Genomic DNA, 23221 nt, shown 5'->3' with positions numbered 1-23221 from the left:
GAGACAGAGAGACAGAGAGACAGAGAGAGAGAGAGACAGAGAGAGAGAGAGAGAGACAGAGAGAGAGAGAGAGAGAGAGAGAGAGAGAGAGAGAGAGAGAGAGACAGAGAGAGAGAGAGACAGAGAGAGAGAGAGAGAGAGACAGAGAGACAGAGAGAGAGAGAGTGTGTAGGTTATCAGTAGTTTTGACCCATTTCCCATGCCGTAGTTTTGACCCATTTCCCATGCCGTAGTTTTGACCCATTTCCCATGCCGTAGTTTTGAACCATTTCCCATGCTGTAGTTTTGACCCATTTCCCATGCCGTAGTTTTGACCCATTTCCCATGCCGTAGTTTTTAACCATTTCCCATGCCGTACTTTTGAACCATTTCCCATGCCGTAGTTTTAAAACTCTGTGCGTAGTGCTAAAACAATGACATCATTGTTGAATTCTGACATAGTTCTATAGTTGCCATGGTGCCCTAGTATTAGCCTAAGCAAAGAGCTCCTATAGTCACTGCACATATTTAGTTATTTTTAGGTGTTTTTAATAGGGTTTTTTTAGCAGCTGTTTTGTTTTTGATAACGTAGAGTTTTTAATTCATATATCTGGTGTTTTTAAGCCACAAATTTGCAGATTGACTGACAGGTTAACACTTTTAGGCTTGGCTAGCTAGCTTTTTAAATATATTTTTTATGAATCTGGACACAATACCATCTTTTTGGTTTCACCCGGCTTCCTGATCTTTAGAGAACCTCGTAGTGGAGGACAACTGGCTACTACTCTGACCTTTGTGTGGTGATCTATCTGGCACCCAGAGCTGCTGAGGCATCACCCTGGTGGGCGTTACGCAGACTGGAAGAGGAGAGGTCCAGTAGCTGTAAGACTCAGGCTGGTTCCCAGACGTGCCCTCCTACAAGATCATCAGCAGACTCCATCAATATCATCTAGCATCCTCTATCTATCTCCCTCCCCTCAAGCCATGAACTGAGCCTCTCTATCTTCAGAGGATGCAGCTTTCAAAGCCTTGGCCTCTATTGGTTGACCTGTCATGATATATTACTTGTTTGTTTGTTTTGCTCTTGAAGCTCTTAGAGAGTCTATGAAAAGCACTAAAGAAACGTAAATAAATAAATTATAATAAATATAAATAATAATGATTTAATCAGTTCCATGGTTGCTATGGCACCGTGAGGTTGCCTAGGCAGAGAGCTCCTGTACATTTTGTAATTATTTAATAATTTTTCAGTGTTTTTTAAAAATTATTGCCAAATGTGTCTAGATTAAGTCTGGATTGCATCTATCTATTTGTTTCCTGCCTGTGAATTCATGGTAAATCATCTTTCTAAAGATAGCTAGCTAGCAATGCTACCAGGTTAGCCAGATAGGCTGGTCTATTCAAATCAAAATACACTATGTTTTGTTGTTTCAACAGCTTCCTGACCCAATGAGGAGAACTACAATGCATGGAGACAGGTAAGGACCATTTCATTGCTCAGGTTTCCTACGAAGTTATGAGCAGGCAGTCATTATCATGGCTGAGTGAGAAGTCAAAAACGAACTTCATCTCATTCTACAAGACCAGAGAGTCAACGGCAGGGTGGCGAGGCGCTGGTGAAGAGTGAACTGTGCTGCCTGCCAATGGAGGACCTACTCATCTCCCCCTGTTGACCTCCTCCCTCTGCTCAAGCCATGTGGTTCCATATGTTGTAGGCTTGAAACACTCAACTTTCAGCTGAAAATCATATTCCAGACCTTCTCTATCATATATCTGTATTTTTTTATTCTTGTTTGTTTTGCTTTTTCAAGCACTTTGGAATAAAGTTGAATAAATTATTATAGTTATTATTATCTTTATGTCATTTTTCCAATAATCTGTTATTGTGACATCACAATGGAGAGCTGTATGGATTTCTCTCTGAACTAATCGTTATTGTGATGTCACAATCACAATGAGATGTCAGAACGTTCCATGGCATTGTGACATCATAATGGCTGGGATGATGATGATGATGGTCTCCTCTGTGATGTGGGGTCAGGAAACGGATGTGTTCTAACCTGCCCTCTGTCCACTTCATGTCCTTTGCCTTCCTCTCTCTTTCTGTTCCTGTGAGTTGGACCTCCAGGGAGTTAGAAAAGGATGTAATACACACACACTCCCGGCCCACCAGGTCAGCTCCAACCCCATTGGATCATATAGAGAGAGAGTGAGTGACACACTCCCGGGCCACCAGGTCAGCTCCAACCCCATTGGATCATATAGAGAGAGAGAGTGAGAGACACACTCCCGGGCCACCAGGTCAGCTCCAACCCCATTGGATCATATAGAGAGAGAGTGAGTGACACACTCCCGGGCCACCAGGTCAGCTCCAACCCCATTGGATCATATAGAGAGAGAGAGAGACACACTCCCGGGCCACCAGGTCAGCTCCAACCCCATTGGATCATATAGAGAGAGAGAGAGACACACTCCCGGGCCACCAGGTCAGCTCCAACCCCATTGGATCATATATAGAGAGAGAGAGACACACTCCCGGGCCACCAGGTCAGCTCCAACCCCATTGGATCATATAGAGAGAGAGAGAGACACACTCCCGGGCCACCAAGTCAGCTCCAACCCCATTGGATCATATAGAGAGAGAGAGAGACACACTCCCGGGCCACCAGGTCAGCTCCAACCCCATTGGATCATATATAGAGAGAGAGAGACACACTCCCGGGCCACCAGGTCAGCTCCAACCCTATTGGATCATATAGAGAGAGAGAGAGACACACTCCCGGGCCACCAGGTCAGCTCCAACCCCATTGGATCATAGAGAGAGAGAGAGAGACACACTCCCGGGCCACGAGGTCAGCTCCAACCCCATTGGATCATATAGAGAGAGAGAGTGAGTGACACACTCCCGGGCCACCAGGTCAGCTCCAACCCCATTGGATCATATAGAGAGAGAGAGAGAGAGACACTCCCGGGCCACCAGGTCAGCTCCAACCCCATTGGATCATATAGAGAGAGAGAGAGACACACTCCCGGCCCACCAGGTCAGCTCCAACCCCATTGGATCATATATAGAGAGAGAGAGTGAGTGACACACTCCCGGGCCACCAGGTCAGCTCCAACCCCATTGGATCATATAGAGAGAGAGTGAGTGACACACTCCCGGGCCACCAGGTCAGCTCCAACCCCATTGGATCATAGAGAGAGAGAGAGAGACACACTCCCGGGCCACCAGGTCAGCTCCAACCCCATTGGATCATATAGAGAGAGAGAGAGACACACTCCCGGGCCACCAGGTCAGCTCCAACCCCATTGGATCATATATAGAGAGAGAGAGACACACTCCCGGGCCACCAGGTCAGCTCCAACCCCATTGGATCATATAGAGAGAGAGAGAGACACACTCCCGGGCCACCAAGTCAGCTCCAACCCCATTGGATCATATAGAGAGAGAGAGAGACACACTCCCGGGCCACCAGGTCAGCTCCAACCCCATTGGATCATATATAGAGAGAGAGAGACACACTCCCGGGCCACCAGGTCAGCTCCAACCCTATTGGATCATATAGAGAGAGAGAGAGACACACTCCCGGGCCACCAGGTCAGCTCCAACCCCATTGGATCATAGAGAGAGAGAGAGAGACACACTCCCGGGCCACGAGGTCAGCTCCAACCCCATTGGATCATATAGAGAGAGAGAGTGAGTGACACACTCCCGGGCCACCAGGTCAGCTCCAACCCCATTGGATCATATAGAGAGAGAGAGAGAGAGACACTCCCGGGCCACCAGGTCAGCTCCAACCCCATTGGATCATATAGAGAGAGAGAGAGACACACTCCCGGCCCACCAGGTCAGCTCCAACCCCATTGGATCATATATAGAGAGAGAGAGTGAGTGACACACTCCCGGGCCACCAGGTCAGCTCCAACCCCATTGGATCATATAGAGAGAGAGTGAGTGACACACTCCCGGGCCACCAGGTCAGCTCCAACCCCATTGGATCATATAGAGAGAGAGAGAGACACACTCCCGGGCCACCAGGTCAGCTCCAACCCCATTGGATCATATAGAGAGAGAGAGAGACACACTCCCGGGCCACCAGGTCAGCTCCAACCCCATTGGATCATATATAGAGAGAGAGAGACACACTCCCGGGCCACCAGGTCAGCTCCAACCCCATTGGATCATATATAAAGAGAGAGAGACACACTCCCGGGCCACCAGGTCAGCTCCAACCCCATTGGATCATATATAGAGAGAGAGAGACACACTCCCGGGCCACCAGGTCAGCTCCAACCCCATTGGATCATATAGAGAGAGAGAGAGACACACTCCCGGGCCACGAGGTCAGCTCCAACCCCATTGGATCATATAGAGAGAGAGAGAGACACACTCCCGGGCCACCAGGTCAGCTCCAACCCCATTGGATCATATAGAGAGAGAGAGAGACACACTCCCGGGCCACCAGGTCAGCTCCAACCCTATTGGATCATATATAGAGAGAGAGAGACACACTCCCGGGCCACCAGGTCAGCTCCAACCCCATTGGATCATAGAGAGAGAGAGAGAGAGAGACACACTCCCGGGCCACGAGGTCAGCTCCAACCCCATTGGATCATATAGAGAGAGAGAGTGAGTGACACACTCCCGGGCCACCAGGTCAGCTCCAACGCCATTGGATCATATAGAGAGAGAGAGACACACACTCCCGGGCCACCAGGTCAGCTCCAACCCCATTGGATCATATAGAGAGAGAGAGAGACACACTCCCGGCCCACCAGGTCAGCTCCAACCCCATTGGATCATATATAGAGAGAGAGAGTGAGTGACACACTCCCGGGCCACGAGGTCAGCTCCAACCCCATTGGATCATATAGAGAGAGAGAGAGACACACTCCCGGGCCACCAGGTCAGCTCCAACCCCATTGGATCATATAGAGAGAGAGAGAGACACACTCCCGGGCCACCAGGTCAGCTCCAACCCCATTGGATCATATAGAGAGAGAGAGTGAGTGACACACTCCCGGGCCACCAGGTCAGCTCCAACCCCATTGGATCATATAGAGAGAGAGAGAGACACACTCCCGGGCCACCAGGTCAGCTCCAACCCCATTAGATCATATAGAGAGAGAGAGTGAGTGACACACTCCCGGGCCACCAGGTCAGCTCCAACCCCATTGGATCATATAGAGAGAGAGAGAGACACACTCCCGGGCCACCAGGTCAGCTCCAACCCCATTGGATCATATAGAGAGAGAGAGAGACACACTCCCGGGCCACCAGGTCAGCTCCAACCCCATTGGATCATATAGAGAGAGAGAGTGAGTGACACACTCCCGGGCCACCAGGTCAGCTCCAACCCCATTGGATCATATAGAGAGAGAGAGAGACACACTCCCGGGCCACCAGGTCAGCTCCAACCCCATTAGATCATATAGAGAGAGAGAGTGAGTGACACACTCCCGGGCCACCAGGTCAGCTCCAACCCCATTGGATCATATAGAGAGAGAGAGAGACACACTCCCGGGCCACCAGGTCAGCTCCAACCCCATTGGATCATATATAGAGAGAGAGAGACACACTCCCGGGCCACCAGGTCAGCTCCAACCCCATTGGATCATATAGAGAGAGAGAGAGACACACTCCCGGTTCACCAGGTCAGCTCCAACCCGATTGGATCATAGAGAGAGAGAGAGAGACACACTCCCGGGCCACCAGGTCAGCTCCAACCCCATTGGATCATATAGAGAGAGAGAGAGAGACACACTCCCGGGCCACCAGGTCAGCTCCAACCCCATTGGATCATATAGAGAGAGAGAGAGACACACTCCCGGGCCACCAGGTCAGCTCCAACCCCATTGGATCATATAGAGAGAGAGAGTGAGTGACACACTCCCGGGCCACCAGGTCAGCTCCAACCCCATTGGATCATATAGAGAGAGAGAGAGACACACTCCCGGGCCACCAGGTCAGCTCCAACCCCATTAGATCATATAGAGAGAGAGAGTGAGTGACACACTCCCGGGCCACCAGGTCAGCTCCAACCCCATTGGATCATATAGAGAGAGAGAGAGACACACTCCCGGGCCACCAGGTCAGCTCCAACCCCATTGGATCATATATAGAGAGAGAGAGACACACTCCCGGGCCACCAGGTCAGCTCCAACCCCATTGGATCATATAGAGAGAGAGAGAGACACACTCCCGGGCCACCAGGTCAGCTCCAACCCGATTGGATCATAGAGAGAGAGAGAGAGACACACTCCCGGGCCACCAGGTCAGCTCCAACCCCATTGGATCATATAGAGAGAGAGAGAGACACACTCCCGGGCCACGAGGTCAGCTCCAACCCCATTGGATCATATAGAGAGAGAGAGAGACACACTCCCGGGCCACCAGGTCAGCTCCAACCCCATTGGATCATATAGAGAGAGAGAGACACACACTCCCGGGCCATGAGGTCAGCTCCAATCCCATTGGATCATATAGAGAGAGAGAGTGAGTGACACACTCCCGGGCCACCAGGTCAGCTCCAACCCCATTGGATCATATATAGAGAGAGAGAGACACACTCCCGGGCCACCAGGTCAGCTCCAACCCCATTGGATCATATAGAGAGAGAGAGAGACACACTCCCGGTTCACCAGGTCAGCTCCAACCCGATTGGATCATAGAGAGAGAGAGAGAGACACACTCCCGGGCCACCAGGTCAGCTCCAACCCCATTGGATCATATAGAGAGAGAGAGAGAGAGAGACACACTCCCGGGCCACCAGGTCAGCTCCAACCCCATTGGATCATATAGAGAGAGAGAGAGACACACTCCCGGGCCACCAGGTCAGCTCCAACCCCATTGGATCATATAGAGAGAGAGAGTGAGTGACACACTCCCGGGCCACCAGGTCAGCTCCAACCCCATTGGATCATATAGAGAGAGAGAGAGACACACTCCCGGGCCACCAGGTCAGCTCCAACCCCATTAGATCATATAGAGAGAGAGAGTGAGTGACACACTCCCGGGCCACCAGGTCAGCTCCAACCCCATTGGATCATATAGAGAGAGAGAGAGACACACTCCCGGGCCACCAGGTCAGCTCCAACCCCATTGGATCATATATAGAGAGAGAGAGACACACTCCCGGGCCACCAGGTCAGCTCCAACCCCATTGGATCATATAGAGAGAGAGAGAGACACACTCCCGGGCCACCAGGTCAGCTCCAACCCGATTGGATCATAGAGAGAGAGAGAGAGACACACTCCCGGGCCACCAGGTCAGCTCCAACCCCATTGGATCATATAGAGAGAGAGAGAGACACACTCCCGGGCCACGAGGCCAGCTCCAACCCCATTGGATCATATAGAGAGAGAGAGAGACACACTCCCGGGCCACCAGGTCAGCTCCAACCCCATTGGATCATATAGAGAGAGAGAGACACACACTCCCGGGCCATGAGGTCAGCTCCAATCCCATTGGATCATATAGAGAGAGAGAGTGAGTGACACACTCCCGGGCCACCAGGTCAGCTCCAACCCCATTGGATCATATAGAGAGAGAGAGAGACACACTCCCGGGCCACCAGGTCAGCTCCAACCCCATTGGATCATATAGAGAGAGAGAGAGACACACTCCCGGGCCACCAGGTCAGCTCCAACCCGATTGGATCATAGAGAGAGAGAGAGAGACACACTCCCGGGCCACCAGGTCAGCTCCAACCCCATTGGATCATATAGAGAGAGAGAGAGACACACTCCCGGGCCACGAGGTCAGCTCCAACCCCATTGGATCATATAGAGAGAGAGAGAGACACACTCCCGGGCCACCAGGTCAGCTCCAACCCCATTGGATCATATATAGAGAGAGAGAGACACACTCCCGGGCCACAAGGTCAGCTCCAACCCCATTGGATCATATAGAGAGAGAGAGTGAGTGACACACTCCCGGGCCACCAGGTCAGCTCCAACCCCATTGGATCATATAGAGAGAGAGAGAGAGAGAGACACACTCCCGGGCCACCAGGTCAGCTCCAACCCCATTGGATCATATAGAGAGAGAGAGATACACACTCCCGGGCCACCAGGTCAGCTCCAACCCCATTGGATCATATAGAGAGAGAGAGTGAGTGTCACACTCCCGGGCCACCAGGTCAGCTCCAACCCCATTGGATCATATAGAGAGAGAGAGAGACACACTCCCGGGCCGCCAGGTCAGCTCCAACCCCATTGGATCATATAGAGAGAAAGAGAGACACACTCCCGGGCCACCAGGTCAGCTCCAACCCCATTGGATCATATAGAGAGAGAGAGTGAGTGACACACTCCCGGGCCACCAGGTCAGCTCCAACCCTATTGGATCATAGAGAGAGAGAGTGAGTGACACACTCCCGGGCCACCAGGTCAGCTCCAACCCCATTGGATCATATAGAGAGAGAGAGTGAGTGACACACTCCCGGGCCACCAGGTCAGCTCCAACCCCATTGGATCATATAGAGAGAGAGAGAGAGAGAGACACACTCCCGGCCCACCAGGTCAGCTCCAACCCTATTGGATCATAGAGAGAGAGAGTGAGTGACACACTCCCGGCCCACCAGGTCAGCTCCAACCCTATTGGATCATATAGAGAGAGAGAGTGTGTGTATGTTTGTGCCAGTTATACGCAACCATAAGTGATGCCCTTTTGGTAAATGGTTCAAATCTGTAAAAAAGATATATAATAATAACTTGGGGATATTGTTCCCACTGTGATGATTAAAACTTATCCAAACCAGACACCGTGGAGAGATGGCAGCATTCATGCAAAGCTAAAAGGGTGAACCACTGCATTTAACCACGACAAGGTGACTGGGAACATGGAGGACTACACACAGTCCAGCTATGCCCTCCTTAAGGCAATCACACAGTCCAGCTATGCCCTCTGTAAGGCAATCACACAGTCCAGCTATGCCCTCTGTAAGGCAATCACACAGTCCAGCTATGCCCTCTGTAAGGCAATCACACAGTCCAGCTATGCCCTCCTTAAGGCAATCACACAGTCCAGCTATGCCCTCTGTAAGGCAATCACACAGTCCAGCTATGCCCTCCGTAAGGCAATCACACAGTCCAGCTATGCCCTCTGTAAGGCAATCACACAGTCCAGCTATGCCCTCTGTAAGGCAATCACACAGTCCAGCTATGCCCTCTGTAAGGCAATCACACAGGCAAAACATCAGCACAGAGACAAAGTGGAGTCACGATTCAACGGCTCAGACACCAGACGTACTTGGCAGGGACTCCAGACGATCACGGATTATAAAGGAAAACCAGACCATACCACCCGGTACTCTACCCTGCACCTTAGAGACTGCTGCCCTAAACAGTAGTCACTGTCACTATCCGGCATACCACCCTATACTCAACCCTGCACCTTAGAGACTGCTGCCCTAAACAGTAGTCACTGTCACTATCCGGCATACCACCCTATACTCAACCCTGCACCTTAGAGACTGCTGCCCTATGTACATTGTCGTCTAACACTGGTCACTTTAATCATGTTTACATCCTGTTTTACCCACTTCATATGTATATACTGTATTCTAGTCCAAATGTATCCTATTTAACTATTGTTTTACGTATACTATTTTCTACAGATATACTACATATTCTATCCTACATACTCTAAAGATATGCTACATATTCTATCCTACATATTCTACAGATATACTACATATTCTACAGATATACTACATATTCTACAGATATACTACATACTCTACAGATATGCTACATATTCTATCCTACATATTCTACAGATATACTACATATTCTACAGATATACTACATATTCTACAGATATACTACATATTCTACAGATATACTACATATTCTATCCTACATACTCTACAGATATGCTACATATTTTACAGATATACTACATACTCTACAGATATACTACATACTCTACAGATATACTACATATTCTACAGATATACTACATATTCTACAGATATACTACATACTCTACAGATATACTACATATTCTACAGATATACTACATATTCTACAGATATACTACATATTCTACAGATATACTACATATTCTACAGATATACTTCATATTTTACAGATATACTACATATTTTACAGATATACTATATATTCTATCCTACATATTCTACAGATATACTACATATTCTACAGATATGCTACATATTCTACAGATACACTACATATTTTACAGATATGCTACATATTTTACAGATATACTACATATTCTACAGATATACTACATATTCTACAGATATACTACATATTCTACAGATATACTACATATTCTATCCTACATATTCTACAGAAACACTACATATTCTACAGATATACTATATATCCTACAGATATACTATATTTTCTACAGATATACTACATATTCTACAGATATACTATATTTTCTACAGATATACTACATATTCTACAGATATACTACATATTCTACAGTTATACTATATATATTCTACATATATACTATATATTCTATCCATATACTGTCCATATCTATGTTCTATCATATATATATATATATATATATATATATTTATATTCCGGACTCTGACATTGCTCATACTAATATTTCTCCATTACATGATTTTACTTTTTTTTAGTGTTGAGTGTATTGTTTTATATTGTTAGATATTACTGCACTGTTGGGAGCTAGAAACATAAGCATTGCACTACTACACTATAACATCTGCTAAACATGTGTCACCACGCCACCAATACACTTGGATTTGACTTTTCATTTTAATTGCCTCTATATATATATATGTATGTGAGCGACAACATTGCTTTGACGTTGCAATGCCTGATGGTAAGTACAGTGACCGGCCACTAGGCCTAAATGTATTCCGCTTTCATTCTACTGTTTATTCGTTACTGATCCGGCGTGGCTGGAACATGCACACTCCACTCCGGGTTTTCCTCTGTGCCGTTGGGCTACTCACAGCCTCTAGCTGGTTTTGACTAAACTCTCGTCCTGATATCGCTCCGCTGGCATGGAGGAGGATAGGTCTTGATGATTGTGATGGTGGCAGCGAACAGCTACTAGCGACCAGCCGAGAGATCACGGCCACCGCGGGTGTCTTCAGGATTTCGCTGTGCACCAGTTCACGGGACCCGGTTCCCTATCACGACAACTCTTCTTCACGTTCAGCTTAAGGATTTTTACCGACCAAACCAATGAAATGCAGCAAGTTCACGGAGCAACTCCGGAGCCCCTTCGGTTCAAACAGCAAAACTTTTTCACAAAGGACAACATAATAAAACAACGGCGAGCTCGAGGCAGCGTCGGTCTGTTATGTGTGTGAGTGGGAATCGGAGGCAGTGATGATCGCCTGTAGCTTAATATCCGGTTGTTTCCTATGGACTTATTACCTTTGCTAATAGTCTGGCCGTGGTTGATGTGTTGATTTACGGACCAGCCTGCTCGTACTTGAAGCCTTCGTGCTGGGCTATGGGATATTGTTATCGGTGTTTTTCATGGACGGGACAAGGTGATATTTGAAAACCGTGTTGAATGGTGGAGCCTCCGCGTCCTGTCCCGAAGGAGGGAACAAGAATCAACACCGATCACCGTTTGTTTACTGTCCTTACGGTCATTTGAATCACCCGGTCCGTCTTGTTCGTCATTTAATCTAACTACCATCTCCCGTTTCCCAGTAACATTTAGCCTAGAAGACGAAGAGACTACTTTGAGGCTTGAGGGGAATCAAAACTTAGTCCAAAATACTATCATTTCGGGTGAATGATGGGGGACTTTGCAACCCCCGCTGCCGCGAACGGCAGTAACATTTGCATCAACAACAATGCCATGGCGAGTGGCATGAATCCGGGTGTAAACCCCAACAACGTGGGCATACCCAAACACAGCACGGTCGTGGAGAGACTACGGCAGAGGATAGAAGGGTGCAGGCGGCACCATGTCAACTGTGAGAACCGTTACCAGCAAGCCCACGCCGAGCAGCTGGAGCTCGAGCGGAGGGAGACGGTGAGTCTCTACCAGCGGAGCCTGGAGCAGAGGGCGAAGAAGTCTGCCAACAGCAAGCATCAGAGTAAACAGCAAGACCCCGAGTCGGCGTCTTCGACGGAGCAGAGGAACAACACACTTATAGCGGTAAGTTAAAGAGACGGTCACCGGGCCAAGATGCCCGTGGTTTTAGTCTACTCTACATAGTACACACACTACCCCCCCCCCCCCCCCCCACACCCCCGTTAAGTTGGGCTACATCTCCTTCGCCCCCGCCGGAAAAGTTGAGATCATTCTTGTAACTGCGCTTCAGTGAACTGCTTTGAACTCACTCTACGGTTGTTTCAAAACAGTGTGCCAACAAGCGCTTGTGTTTACAAAGTACACAATCCACTCACTTCCCCCTTTGTAGCCAACAACTAACTTTGCGCCTTGTTGTATTTTCATAAAATCTCTTTCCGACTGTGGGAGCCCTTTTGAGAGCAATGCTGCTGTTTTGCTTTTAGCCCAGGCTAACGTTAGCATCGGAAGCTAACTGGGAAGAGTGTCCATAGTTAGCGTTAGCATAGGAAGCTAACTTGGGAGAGTGTCCATAGTTAGCGTTAGCATCGGAAGCTAACTGGGAAGAGTGTCCATAGTTAGCGTTAGCATAGGAAGCTAACTTGGGAGAGTGTCCATAGTTAGCGTTAGCATAGGAAGCTAACTTGGGAGAGTGTCCATAGTTAGCGTTAGCATAGGAAGCTAACTGGGGAGAGTGTCCATAGTTAGTGTTAGCATAGGAAGCTAACTGGGGAGAGTGTCCATAGTTAGCGTTAGCATAGGAGAGTGTCCATAGTTAGCATAGGAAGCTAACGGGGGAGAGTGTCCATAGTTAACGTTAGCATAGGAAGCTAACTGGGTCCATAGTTAACGTTAGCATAGGAAGCTAACTGGGGAGAGTGTCCATAGTTAGCGTTAGCATAGGAGAGTGTCCATAGTTAGCATAGGAAGCTAACGGGGGAGAGTGTCCATAGTTAACGTTAGTATAGGACGCTAACTGGGGGGGAGTGTCCATAGTTAGTTGGTTGAACACGTTTTCGGGGGGACTACTTGATATGCGGATTACTTTTAAACTGTCGGACGAAGTTCCACACGAGTTGTTTGTCTTTGGTAGTTTAACTGTTACATTTTTCTCTGCGGAAACTTGTTGCAACATTGTTTTCCTGCTCAGCAGCCATTCTCGCCCACGGTTGATCACATTGATGCCAGCATTTGCCAGTTGTTAATAACAGTAAAGCACATTTCCAGCTATACTTCAAATATGAATCACATAACGGTTGAGAGTACTATAGTAGCCTAAATATGTCTCCAGTCGTGATTTCTACTTGACAGTCTCGTCTAGGTGTGTGAGGGGAAAACAGACACAGAATTACAACATACTAGACTACTAGACATCTTGATAAAACAAGAAGCTACTCGACAGGGACGTAATAAACCTATAGGCTACTGTCTGAACTTTAGTTTAGCGGGGTGATAGAATAGTCTAATACTACACTGTTATGTGGATAGATAACTTTTGCTTTTGATAGAGCTAGATTAACAGACAATGGTCAATGCATTACGGTGTATTCCGATTGTATGATGAAACATCGTATGTTTATGTTCACTATTAATTCGCTATTAAACTGATTATGGCAGTAGGCAGATTATACAGTAGTCGTTTTATCATAAATCGGTGTAAAGTCAATATCGAAGTAACCACACAACGATTAAACACCCATTTGTTTTTTTTAAATATATGTTTTTAATGTTTCCGATTATTAGGGCATGTAAACGTCTTAATATAATAATTGACGCTCCAGCAGTTAATCTGCGCATGTGTCAGCACCAGCCGAGGGAGGTGTCCTCTGTAGCTCGAGTGTTGATTTGTGCGTTGTGAACCGTCTTTGGGATCACGACTTTAAAACCATAAGCCTCTGTGAAAAGGAGAAACCAAGAGACAATTATCTCTCTCCTTGTTCATTCACACCTCTACAACAGCGAGTCGGAATGCGACGACATAGCCCCTTTTGTTGTAGCCGGGGCCAAAATGCCTTTCAAATGCTAAGTGGTGTCTCGTTGGCGCTCTCCTTTCTGGAGGCAACCTACTAGGTAGCAAACAAGGAGGAGATAACGCTACTCCCCCCCCCTCCGTCTCGCCGTTTTTAAGAGTCGTATGTCGCGGAGAGGCAGCGGTGATTGCAATAGAAAAACGACCTACCGCTTCGTGTGGACATTTAACCGAACCGCCCATTAGCTGCTCTTAAGGAAACAGTAGCACCATTTCATGTATTTCTTTTCACTCCCTCTTCTATCTCCCTTTCCCTGTCTGAGCCCAGAAAGAGACCCACTACTAGGCGGCAGCTAGATGGCTGTATTCACTCTATATGTTACAAACCAAGGCTCAGGCAGTAGCTTACAAAACGATACATTCGAATGTTATCGGTCACATACACGTGATTAGCAGCTGTTATTGCCGGTGTCGCGAAATGCTTGTGTTTCTAGCTACCACGGTGCGGTAATATCGAACAAATAATATCTAACAAATGACACAACGTATACCCAATACACACATCTAAGTAGGCATTACTTAATCCTATATACATATGGATGAGCGACGTCATAGCGGAACGGACCAAGGTGCAGTAGAATAGTATAGAAGTGCGCGTGAGATGGTCGCTCTGTAGAGCCCCGCGAAACGCGATATGTCCTAAATGGCAGCCTATTCCCTATTGGCTCTGGTCTAAAGTAGTGCACTAAATAGGGAATAGGGTGCCGTTTGAGATGGAGCCTAGGTTCTCTCTCTCTCGCCCCATAAGGTCCCAGACACACCCGTGGGGAGGCACGACAGCCCCTGTAATTATGGTAAACATTAGGCAGCTATTAGAGTGAGAGGAGGGAGCCCTTTGGATTTCATGCTGCCTTTACCCATCAGCCACCACTATTACAGGCTTAGGAAGGTCTCCTCTGTGGTCGTCTCTTCTCACAGCCGTCGAGCCCCGAGTCTGGCGGGAGAGACCGCCTCTTTGGAGATGAGAGCAGACTGCTTCGGTGCAAGAAGTCTACTGCCATGTCTGGGATCATGTCATCAGGAGGCTATTTGCCTTGTCAAGCGGTCTAATAACTAGTGATATCTAGGCAGTGTATATTGTTATGAGTAGTAGTGTCGAATAGGACATTTTATACAGTGAGTGACACCAATTACAATCGACGTGTACATTACATCAGCTCATATCGGAGCGCGGATTCTCTCTCCTCTCCAGTCTACACACCTTCTCTGTCTCTGTCTGTGTTGGGGTCTCTCTCCTCTCCAGTCTACACACCTGTCCTTGTCTGTCTCTGTCTGTGTTGGGGTCTCTCTCCTCTCCAGTCTACACACCTGTCCTTGTCTGTCTCTGTCTGTGTTGGGGTCTCTCTCCTCTCCAGTCTACACACCTGTCCTTGTCTGTCTCTGTCTCTGTTGGGGTCTCTCTCCTCTCCAGTCTACACACCTTCTCTGTCTGTGTTGGGGTCTCTCTCCTCTCCAGTCTACACACCTGTCCTTCTCTGTCTCTGTCTGTGTTGGGGTCTCTCCTCTCCAGTCTACACACCTTCTCTGTCTGTGTTGGGGTCTCTCTCCTCTCCAGTCTACACACCTTCTCTGTCTCTGTCTGTGTTGGGGTCTCTCCTCTCCAGTCTACACACCTTCTCTGTCTGTGTTGGGGTCTCTCTCCTCTCCAGTCTACACACCTTCTCTGTCTCTGTCTGTGTTGGGGTCTCTCTCCTCTCCAGTCTACACACCTGTCCTTGTCTGTCTCTGTCTGTGTCGGGTTGTCTGTCCCTCCTCCTTCTCTGTCTGTGTCGGGGTCTCGTTCCTCCTCCTCCTCTGTGTCGGGGTCTCGTTCCTCCTCCAGAGGTGAAGGGCCTTCCCCCTACCCTTGTATTCTCTTGGTGTTTCTGTCATCTCTCTCTGGGAGGTTCTGTCACTCGTTCCCCAGTGTTGTGTTGAAGCTAACTGGAGAGCTGTGTGTTGTAGGTCAGTAGTGTAACCCTCAGGTTATAACTAGTCTGTTAATACTCACAAAGGGGTTATAAACCCTTTATTACCAGTCTACACAGCATATAAACACTCAGGTTTTACATAACTGTGTGCTGTGTTTAGCTGGACACAGACAAGCTCAGGCCAGAGTTGGTATCTGTCCCACGACTCCTCACCTTGGCATGCTCTCTAGTATGGAATGACACACACACTCTCCTGGCAGAATGGATGGAGTGTGGGTGGCTGAGTTTCATTTATTTTCTGTCCCACTGAGGTGTTCCTCTTCTCCTTCTCTGCCCCCCCCCCCCCCCTGTTCCTCTGCTCTCCTCCCTTCATCTTCCCCTCATGGTCTTCTCCTCTCTCCTCTGATTCTACCTCTCTACCATTCTCCTCTCTCCTCTGATTCTACCTCTCTACCATTCTCCTCTCTTCCTAACTTTTTCCTCCCTCTCCAGTCTCTCCCCCTCTCCTCCTATCCTCCCCTCCCTCCCCCTCCTATCCCCCCTCTCCTCCTCTCCTCCTCTCCTCCCCTCTCCTCCTCTCCTCCTATCCCCCCTCTCCTCCTATCCCCCCTCTCCTCCCCTCCCTCCCTCCCCCTCCTATCCTCCCTCTCCTCCTATCCTCCCCTCCCTCCCCCTCCTATCCTCCCTCTCCTCCTATCCTCCCCTCCCTCCCCCTCCTATCCCCCCTCTCCTCCTATCCTCCCCTCCCTCCCCCTCCTATCCTCCCCTCTCCTCCTATCCTCCCCTTCTCCTATCCTCCCCTCTCCTCCTATCCCCCCTCTCCTCCTATCCTCCCCTCCCTCCCCCTCCTATCCCCCCTCTCCTCCTATCCTATCCTCCCTCCCCCCTCTCCTCCTATCCTCCCCTCCCTCCCTCCCCCTCCTATCCTCCCTCTCCAGTGTCCCTCCCCCTCCTATCCTCCCTCTCCAGTGTCCCTCCCCCTCTCCCCCTATCCTACCCTCCCTCCCCCTCCTATCCCCTCCCCCTCTCCCTCCCTGCTATCCGGTGTCAGTATTATCTAAAGTGGTGGTGGTATATATTGTTAATACAGTCTGGGATCGCTGCCCAGTAGCTATATTTAACCCAGTGAGCTGGCATGGAGCTGACACACACACACACACACACACACACACACACACACACAGAGGAGGCCCGTGGACGCCGAAATCACACGCAGTGTACAACCCGCCAAACTACCCCTCAATCACAACAGGGCTCAGAGCTGCTCTCTCTCTTCATATTCTGCTGTTTTCTCTCTGTCTCTGGGATTCCCCTCTCTCTCTCTCTCTCTCTCTCTCTGTCTCTCTCCTCCTCCTCTACATCTCTCTGTCTCTGGGATTCCTCTCTCTCTCTCTCTCTCTCTGGCTCTCCCCTCTTCCTTTCGGTGTCTCTCTCCTCCTCCTCTACCTCTCTCTGTTTCGTACCCCCCCCTCTCCTTCTCTCTGTGTGGATGTTTTTAATTTGGCCAGGCTATGTGACCACATTCCCCTCCTTCCAGGCACGTCCACATGTTCATCAGGCTGGCCTGCACCCTGTACTAGGCCTCTCTCCACAGCCTCACACTGTGTACGCAGAGAAGTGAGTGTGTCCCTGTGTGTGTGTCCCTGTGTGTGTCCCTGTCTGTGTGTGTGTGAGCGTGTCCCTGTGTGTGTCCCTGTGTGTGTGTGTCCCAGTGTGTGTGAGTAATGTTATGTTCTTCTCTAAAATACCTCTGTGGATAGTAGTGCCAACAATGGCCAAAGTCCCAGCAGAGTAGAATGCGCATTGAAGACTTCCCCGTCTACTTGACCAGATAGATCCTGGACCATTACACCACAACAGGGCATTTCTACACAGGCCTGTCTGGGAGGAGATCCTGGACCATTACACCACAACAGGGCATTTCTACACAGGCCTGTCTGGGAGGAGATCCTGGACCATTATACCACAACAGGGCATTTCTACACAGGCCTGTCTGGTAGGAGATCCTGGGTCATTACACCACAACAGGGCATTTCTACACAGGCCTGTCTGGGAGGAGATCCTGGACCATTATACCACAACAGGGCATTTCTACACAGGCCTGTCTGGGAGGAGATCCTGGACCATTACACCACAACAGGGCATTTCTACACAGGCCTGTCTGGGAGGAGATCCTGGACCATGACACCACAACAGGGCATTTCTACACAGGCCTGTCTGGGAGGAGATCCTGGGTCATTACACCACAACAGGGCATTTCTACACAGGCCTGTCTGGGAGGAGATCGACTGGATCATTTCTTGAGGCTGGGGGTTACAGCATTGGCCCCCGTAACCAAAAGGTTGCTGGTTCGAATCCCAGAGCCGCCAACGTAAAACAAAAATCTGCTGCTGTGCCCTTGACCAAGGCACTTCACCGTGACCCCACTGGCTGCTGGTATCTCTTCACCCTGACCCCACTGGCTGCTGGTATCTCTTCACCCTGACCCCACTGGCTGCTGGTATCTCTTCACCGTGACCCCACTGGCTGCTGGTATCTCTTCACCCTGACCCCACTGGCTGCTGGTATCTCTTCACCCTGACCCCACTGGCTGCTGGTATCTCTTCACCCTGACCCCACTGGCCGCTGGTATCTCTTCACCCTGACCCCACTGGCTGCTGGTATCTCTTCACCCTGACCCCGCTGGCTGCTGGTATCTCTTCACCCTGACCCCGCTGGCTGCTGGTATCTCTTCACCCTGACCCCGCTGGCTGCTGGTATCTCTTCACCCTGACCCCACTGGCTGCTGGTATCTCTTCACCCTGACCCCGCTGGCTGCTGGTATCTCTTCACCCTGACCCCGCTGGCTGCTGGTATCTCTTCACCCTGACCCCGCTGGCTGCTGGTATCTCTTCACCCTGACCCCGCTGGCTGCTGGTATCTCTTCACCCTGACCCCACTGGCTGCTGGTATCTCTTCACCCTGACCCCACTGGCTGCTGGTATCTCTTCACCCTGACCCCACTGGCTGCTGGTATCTCTTCACCCTGACCCCACTGGCTGCTGGTATCTCTTCACCCTGACCCCACTGGCTGCTGGTATCTCTTCACCCTGACCCCACTGGCTGCTGGTATCTCTTCACCCTGACCCCACTGGCTGCTGGTATCTCTTCACCCTGACCCCGCTGGCTGCTGGTATCTCTTCACCCTGACCCCACTGGCTGCTGGTATCTCGGGGGGGAGTTGTTGTTTTACTAGTGTGATCAGCCAGTTAGATCAGCTAGCTGTGTGTCTTGTTGTTTTATTAATGTGATCAGCCAGTTAGATCAGCTAGCTGTGTGTCTTGTTTATTTAGTGTGATCAGCCAGTTAGATCAGCTAGCTGTGTGTCATGTTGTTTTACTAGTGTGATCAGCCAGTTAGATCAGCTAGCTGTGTGTCTTGTTGTTTTAGTAGTGTGATCAGCCAGTTAGATCAGCTAGCTGTGTGTCTTGTTGTTTATTTAGTGTGATCAGCCAGTTAGATCAGCTAGCTGTGTGTCTTGTTGTTTTACTAGTGTGATCAGCCAGTTAGATCAGCTAGCTGTGTGTCTTGTTGTTTTAGTAGTGTGATCAGCCAGTTAGATCAGCTAGCTGTGTGTCTTGTTGTTTATTTAGTGTGATCAGCCAGTTAGATCAGCTAGCTGTGTGTCTTGTTGTATTCGTGTGATCAGCCAGTTAGATCAGCTAGCTGTGTGTCATGTTGTTTTAGTAGTGTGATCAGCCAGTTAGATCAGCTAGCTGTGTGTCTTGTTGTTTTAGTAGTGTGATCAGCCAGTTAGATCAGCTAGCTGTGTGTCTTGTTGTTTTAGTAGTGTGATCAGCCAGTTAGATCAGCTAGCTGTGTGTCTTGTTTATTTAGTGTGATCAGCCAGTTAGATCAGCTAGCTGTGTGTCTTGTTGTTTTACTAGTGTGATCAGCCAGTTAGATCAGCTAGCTGTGTGTCTTGTTGTTTTAGTAGTGTGATCAGCCAGTTAGATCAGCTAGCTGTGTGTCTTGTTGTTTTAGTAGTGTGATCAGCCAGTTAGATCAGCTAGCTGTGTGTCTTGTGTCTGAGATGTAACCCCACTTTACATTATTGATGCTGGCCAGCCACTCCTGACACACGCACACACACACACATGTTAATTATGAATGATGACATCGCTATACCCCCACAATGACATCGCTATACCCCCACAATGACATCGCTATACCCCCACAATGACATCTCTATACCCCACAATGACATCACTATACCCCCACAATGACATTTCTATACCCCACAATGACATCACTATACCCCCACAATGACATTTCTATACCCCCACAATGACATCGCTATACCCCATAATGACATCGCTATACCCCCACAATGACATCGCTATACCCCATAATGACATCGCTACATCCCACAATGACATCACTATACCCCATAATGACATCGCTACATCCCACAATGACATCACTATACCCCATAATGACATCGCTACACCCCATAATGACATCGCTATACCCCCACAATGACATCGCTATACCCCATAATGACATCGCTACACCCCATAATGACATCGCTATACCCCACAATGACATCGCTATACCCCCATAATGACATCGCTATACCCCCATAATGACATCGCTATACCCCATAATGACATCGCTACACCCCACAATGACATCGCTATACCCCATAATGACATCGCTACACCCTATAATGACATCGCTATACCCCACAATGACATCGCTATACCCCACAATGACATCGCTACACCCCATAATGACATCGCTATACCCCCATAATGACATCGCTACACCCCATAATGACATCGCTACACCCCATAATGACATCGCTATACCCCACAATGACATCGCTATACCCCATAATGACATCGCTACACCCCATAATGACATCGCTATACCCCCACAAGGACATCGCTACACCCCATAATGACATCGCTATACCCCCACAATGACATCGCTATACCCCATAATGACATCGCTACACCCCATAATGACATCGCTATACCCCCACAAGGACATCGCTACACCCCATAATGACATCGCTATACCCCCATAATGACATCGCTATACCCCACAATGACATCGCTATACCCCATAATGACATCGCTATACCCCCATAATGACATCGCTATACCCCATAATGACATCGCTACACCCCACAATGACATCGCTATACCCCATAATGACATCACTATACCCCCACAATGACATCACTATACCCCATAATGACATCGCTACATCCCACAATGACATCACTATACCCCATAATGACATCGCTACATCCCACAATGACATCACTATACCCCATAATGACATCGCTACATCCCACAATGACATCGCTACACCCCATAATGACATCGCTATACCCCCACAATGACATCACTATACCCCATAATGACATCGCTACACCCCACAATGGCATCGCTATACCCCCACAATGACATCGCTACACCCCACAATGACATCGCTACACCCCATAATGACATCGCTATACCCCCACAATGACATCACTATACCCCATAATGACATCGCTACACCCCACAATGACATCGCTATACCCCCACAATGACATCGCTATACCCCACAATGACATCACTATACCCCCACAATGACATCACTATACCCCACAATGACATCGCTACACCCCATAATGACATCGCTATACCCCCACAATGACATCACTATACCCCATAATGACATCGCTACACCCCACAATGACATCGCTACACCCCATAATGACATCGCTATACCCCCACAATGACATCACTATACCCCATAATGACATCGCTACACCCCACAATGGCATCGCTATACCCCCACAATGACATCGCTACACCCCACAATGACATCGCTACACCCCATAATGACATCGCTATACCCCCACAATGACATCACTATACCCCATAATGACATCGCTACACCCCACAATGACATCGCTATACCCCCACAATGACATCGCTATACCCCACAATGACATCACTATACCCCCACAATGACATCACTATACCCCACAATGACATCGCTACACCCCATAATGACATCGCTATACCCCCACAATGACATCACTATACCCCATAATGACATCGCTACACCCCACAATGACATCGCTACACCCCATAATGACATCGCTATACCCCCACAATGACATCACTATACCCCATAATGACATCGCTACACCCCACAATGGCATCGCTATACCCCCACAATGACATCGCTACACCCCACAATGACATCGCTACACCCCATAATGACATCGCTATACCCCCACAATGACATCACTATACCCCATAATGACATCGCTACACCCCACAATGACATCGCTATACCCCCACAATGACATCACTATACCCCCACAATGACATCACTATACCCCCACAATGACATCACTATACCCCCACAATGACATCACTATACCCCCACAATGACATCACTATACCCCCACAATGACATCGCTATACCCCCACAATGACATCGCTATACCCCCACAATGACATCACTATACCCCATAATGACATCGCTACACCCCACAATGACATCGCTACACCCCATAATGACATCGCTATACCCCCACAATGACATCACTATACCCCATAATGACATCGCTACACCCCACAATGACATCGCTATACCCCCACAATGACATCGCTATACCCCCACAATGACATCACTATACCCCCACAATGACATCGCTATACCCCCACAATGACATCACTATACCCCCATAATGACATCACTATACCCCCACAATGACATCACTATACCCCCACAATGACATCGCTATACCCCACAATGACATCACTATACCCCACAATGACATCACTATACCCCACAATGACACTTGAGACTTGTCCCGAAGCTTAGGGTCGTTGTTCTCTTGGAAGGTGAACCCTCATCTGAGCGCTCTGGAGCAGGTTTTCATCAAGGATCTCTCTGAACATTTCTCTGTTCATCTTTCCCTCGATCCTGACTAGTCTCCCAGTCCCTGCTTCTGATAAACACCCCCACAGCCTGATGCTGCCACCACCATGCTTCACCGTAGGGATGGTGCCAGGTTTCCTCCAGACATGACGCTTGGCATTCAGGCCAAAGAGTTCAATCTTGGTTTCACCAGACCAGAGAATCTTGTTTTTCATGGTCCGAGTCCTTTAGGTGCCTTTTGGCAAACTCAAAGCGGGCTGTCATGTACTGAGGAGTGGTTTACACACACACATACCCCCCCCCCCCCCCCCCCCCCCCCA

The 23221-nt window shown here is 49.0% G+C and overlaps 1 protein-coding gene across 1 annotated transcript in view; it reads left to right on the top strand.

Moving 5' to 3' along the window:
• Nucleotides 1–11009: 11009 nt before the first annotated feature.
• Nucleotides 11010–23221, top strand: part of LOC139419142 (mastermind-like protein 3) — a 224375-nt gene continuing 212163 nt past the window's right edge. Inside the window, exon 1 of the mRNA XM_071169103.1 lies at nt 11010–12116. Within this exon, the coding sequence (XP_071025204.1) occupies nt 11748–12116 (369 nt within the window). The 5' untranslated portion in view covers nt 11010–11747. The remainder of the gene's footprint in view (nt 12117–23221) is intronic.

Source organism: Oncorhynchus clarkii, chromosome 10 (assembly GCF_045791955.1).
Source record: "Oncorhynchus clarkii lewisi isolate Uvic-CL-2024 chromosome 10, UVic_Ocla_1.0, whole genome shotgun sequence".
In the NCBI taxonomy this organism is placed as follows: domain Eukaryota; kingdom Metazoa; phylum Chordata; class Actinopteri; order Salmoniformes; family Salmonidae; genus Oncorhynchus; species Oncorhynchus clarkii.
The sequence above is the reverse complement of the archived record's forward strand: the minus strand, read 5'-3'. Positions and strand labels throughout refer to the sequence as shown.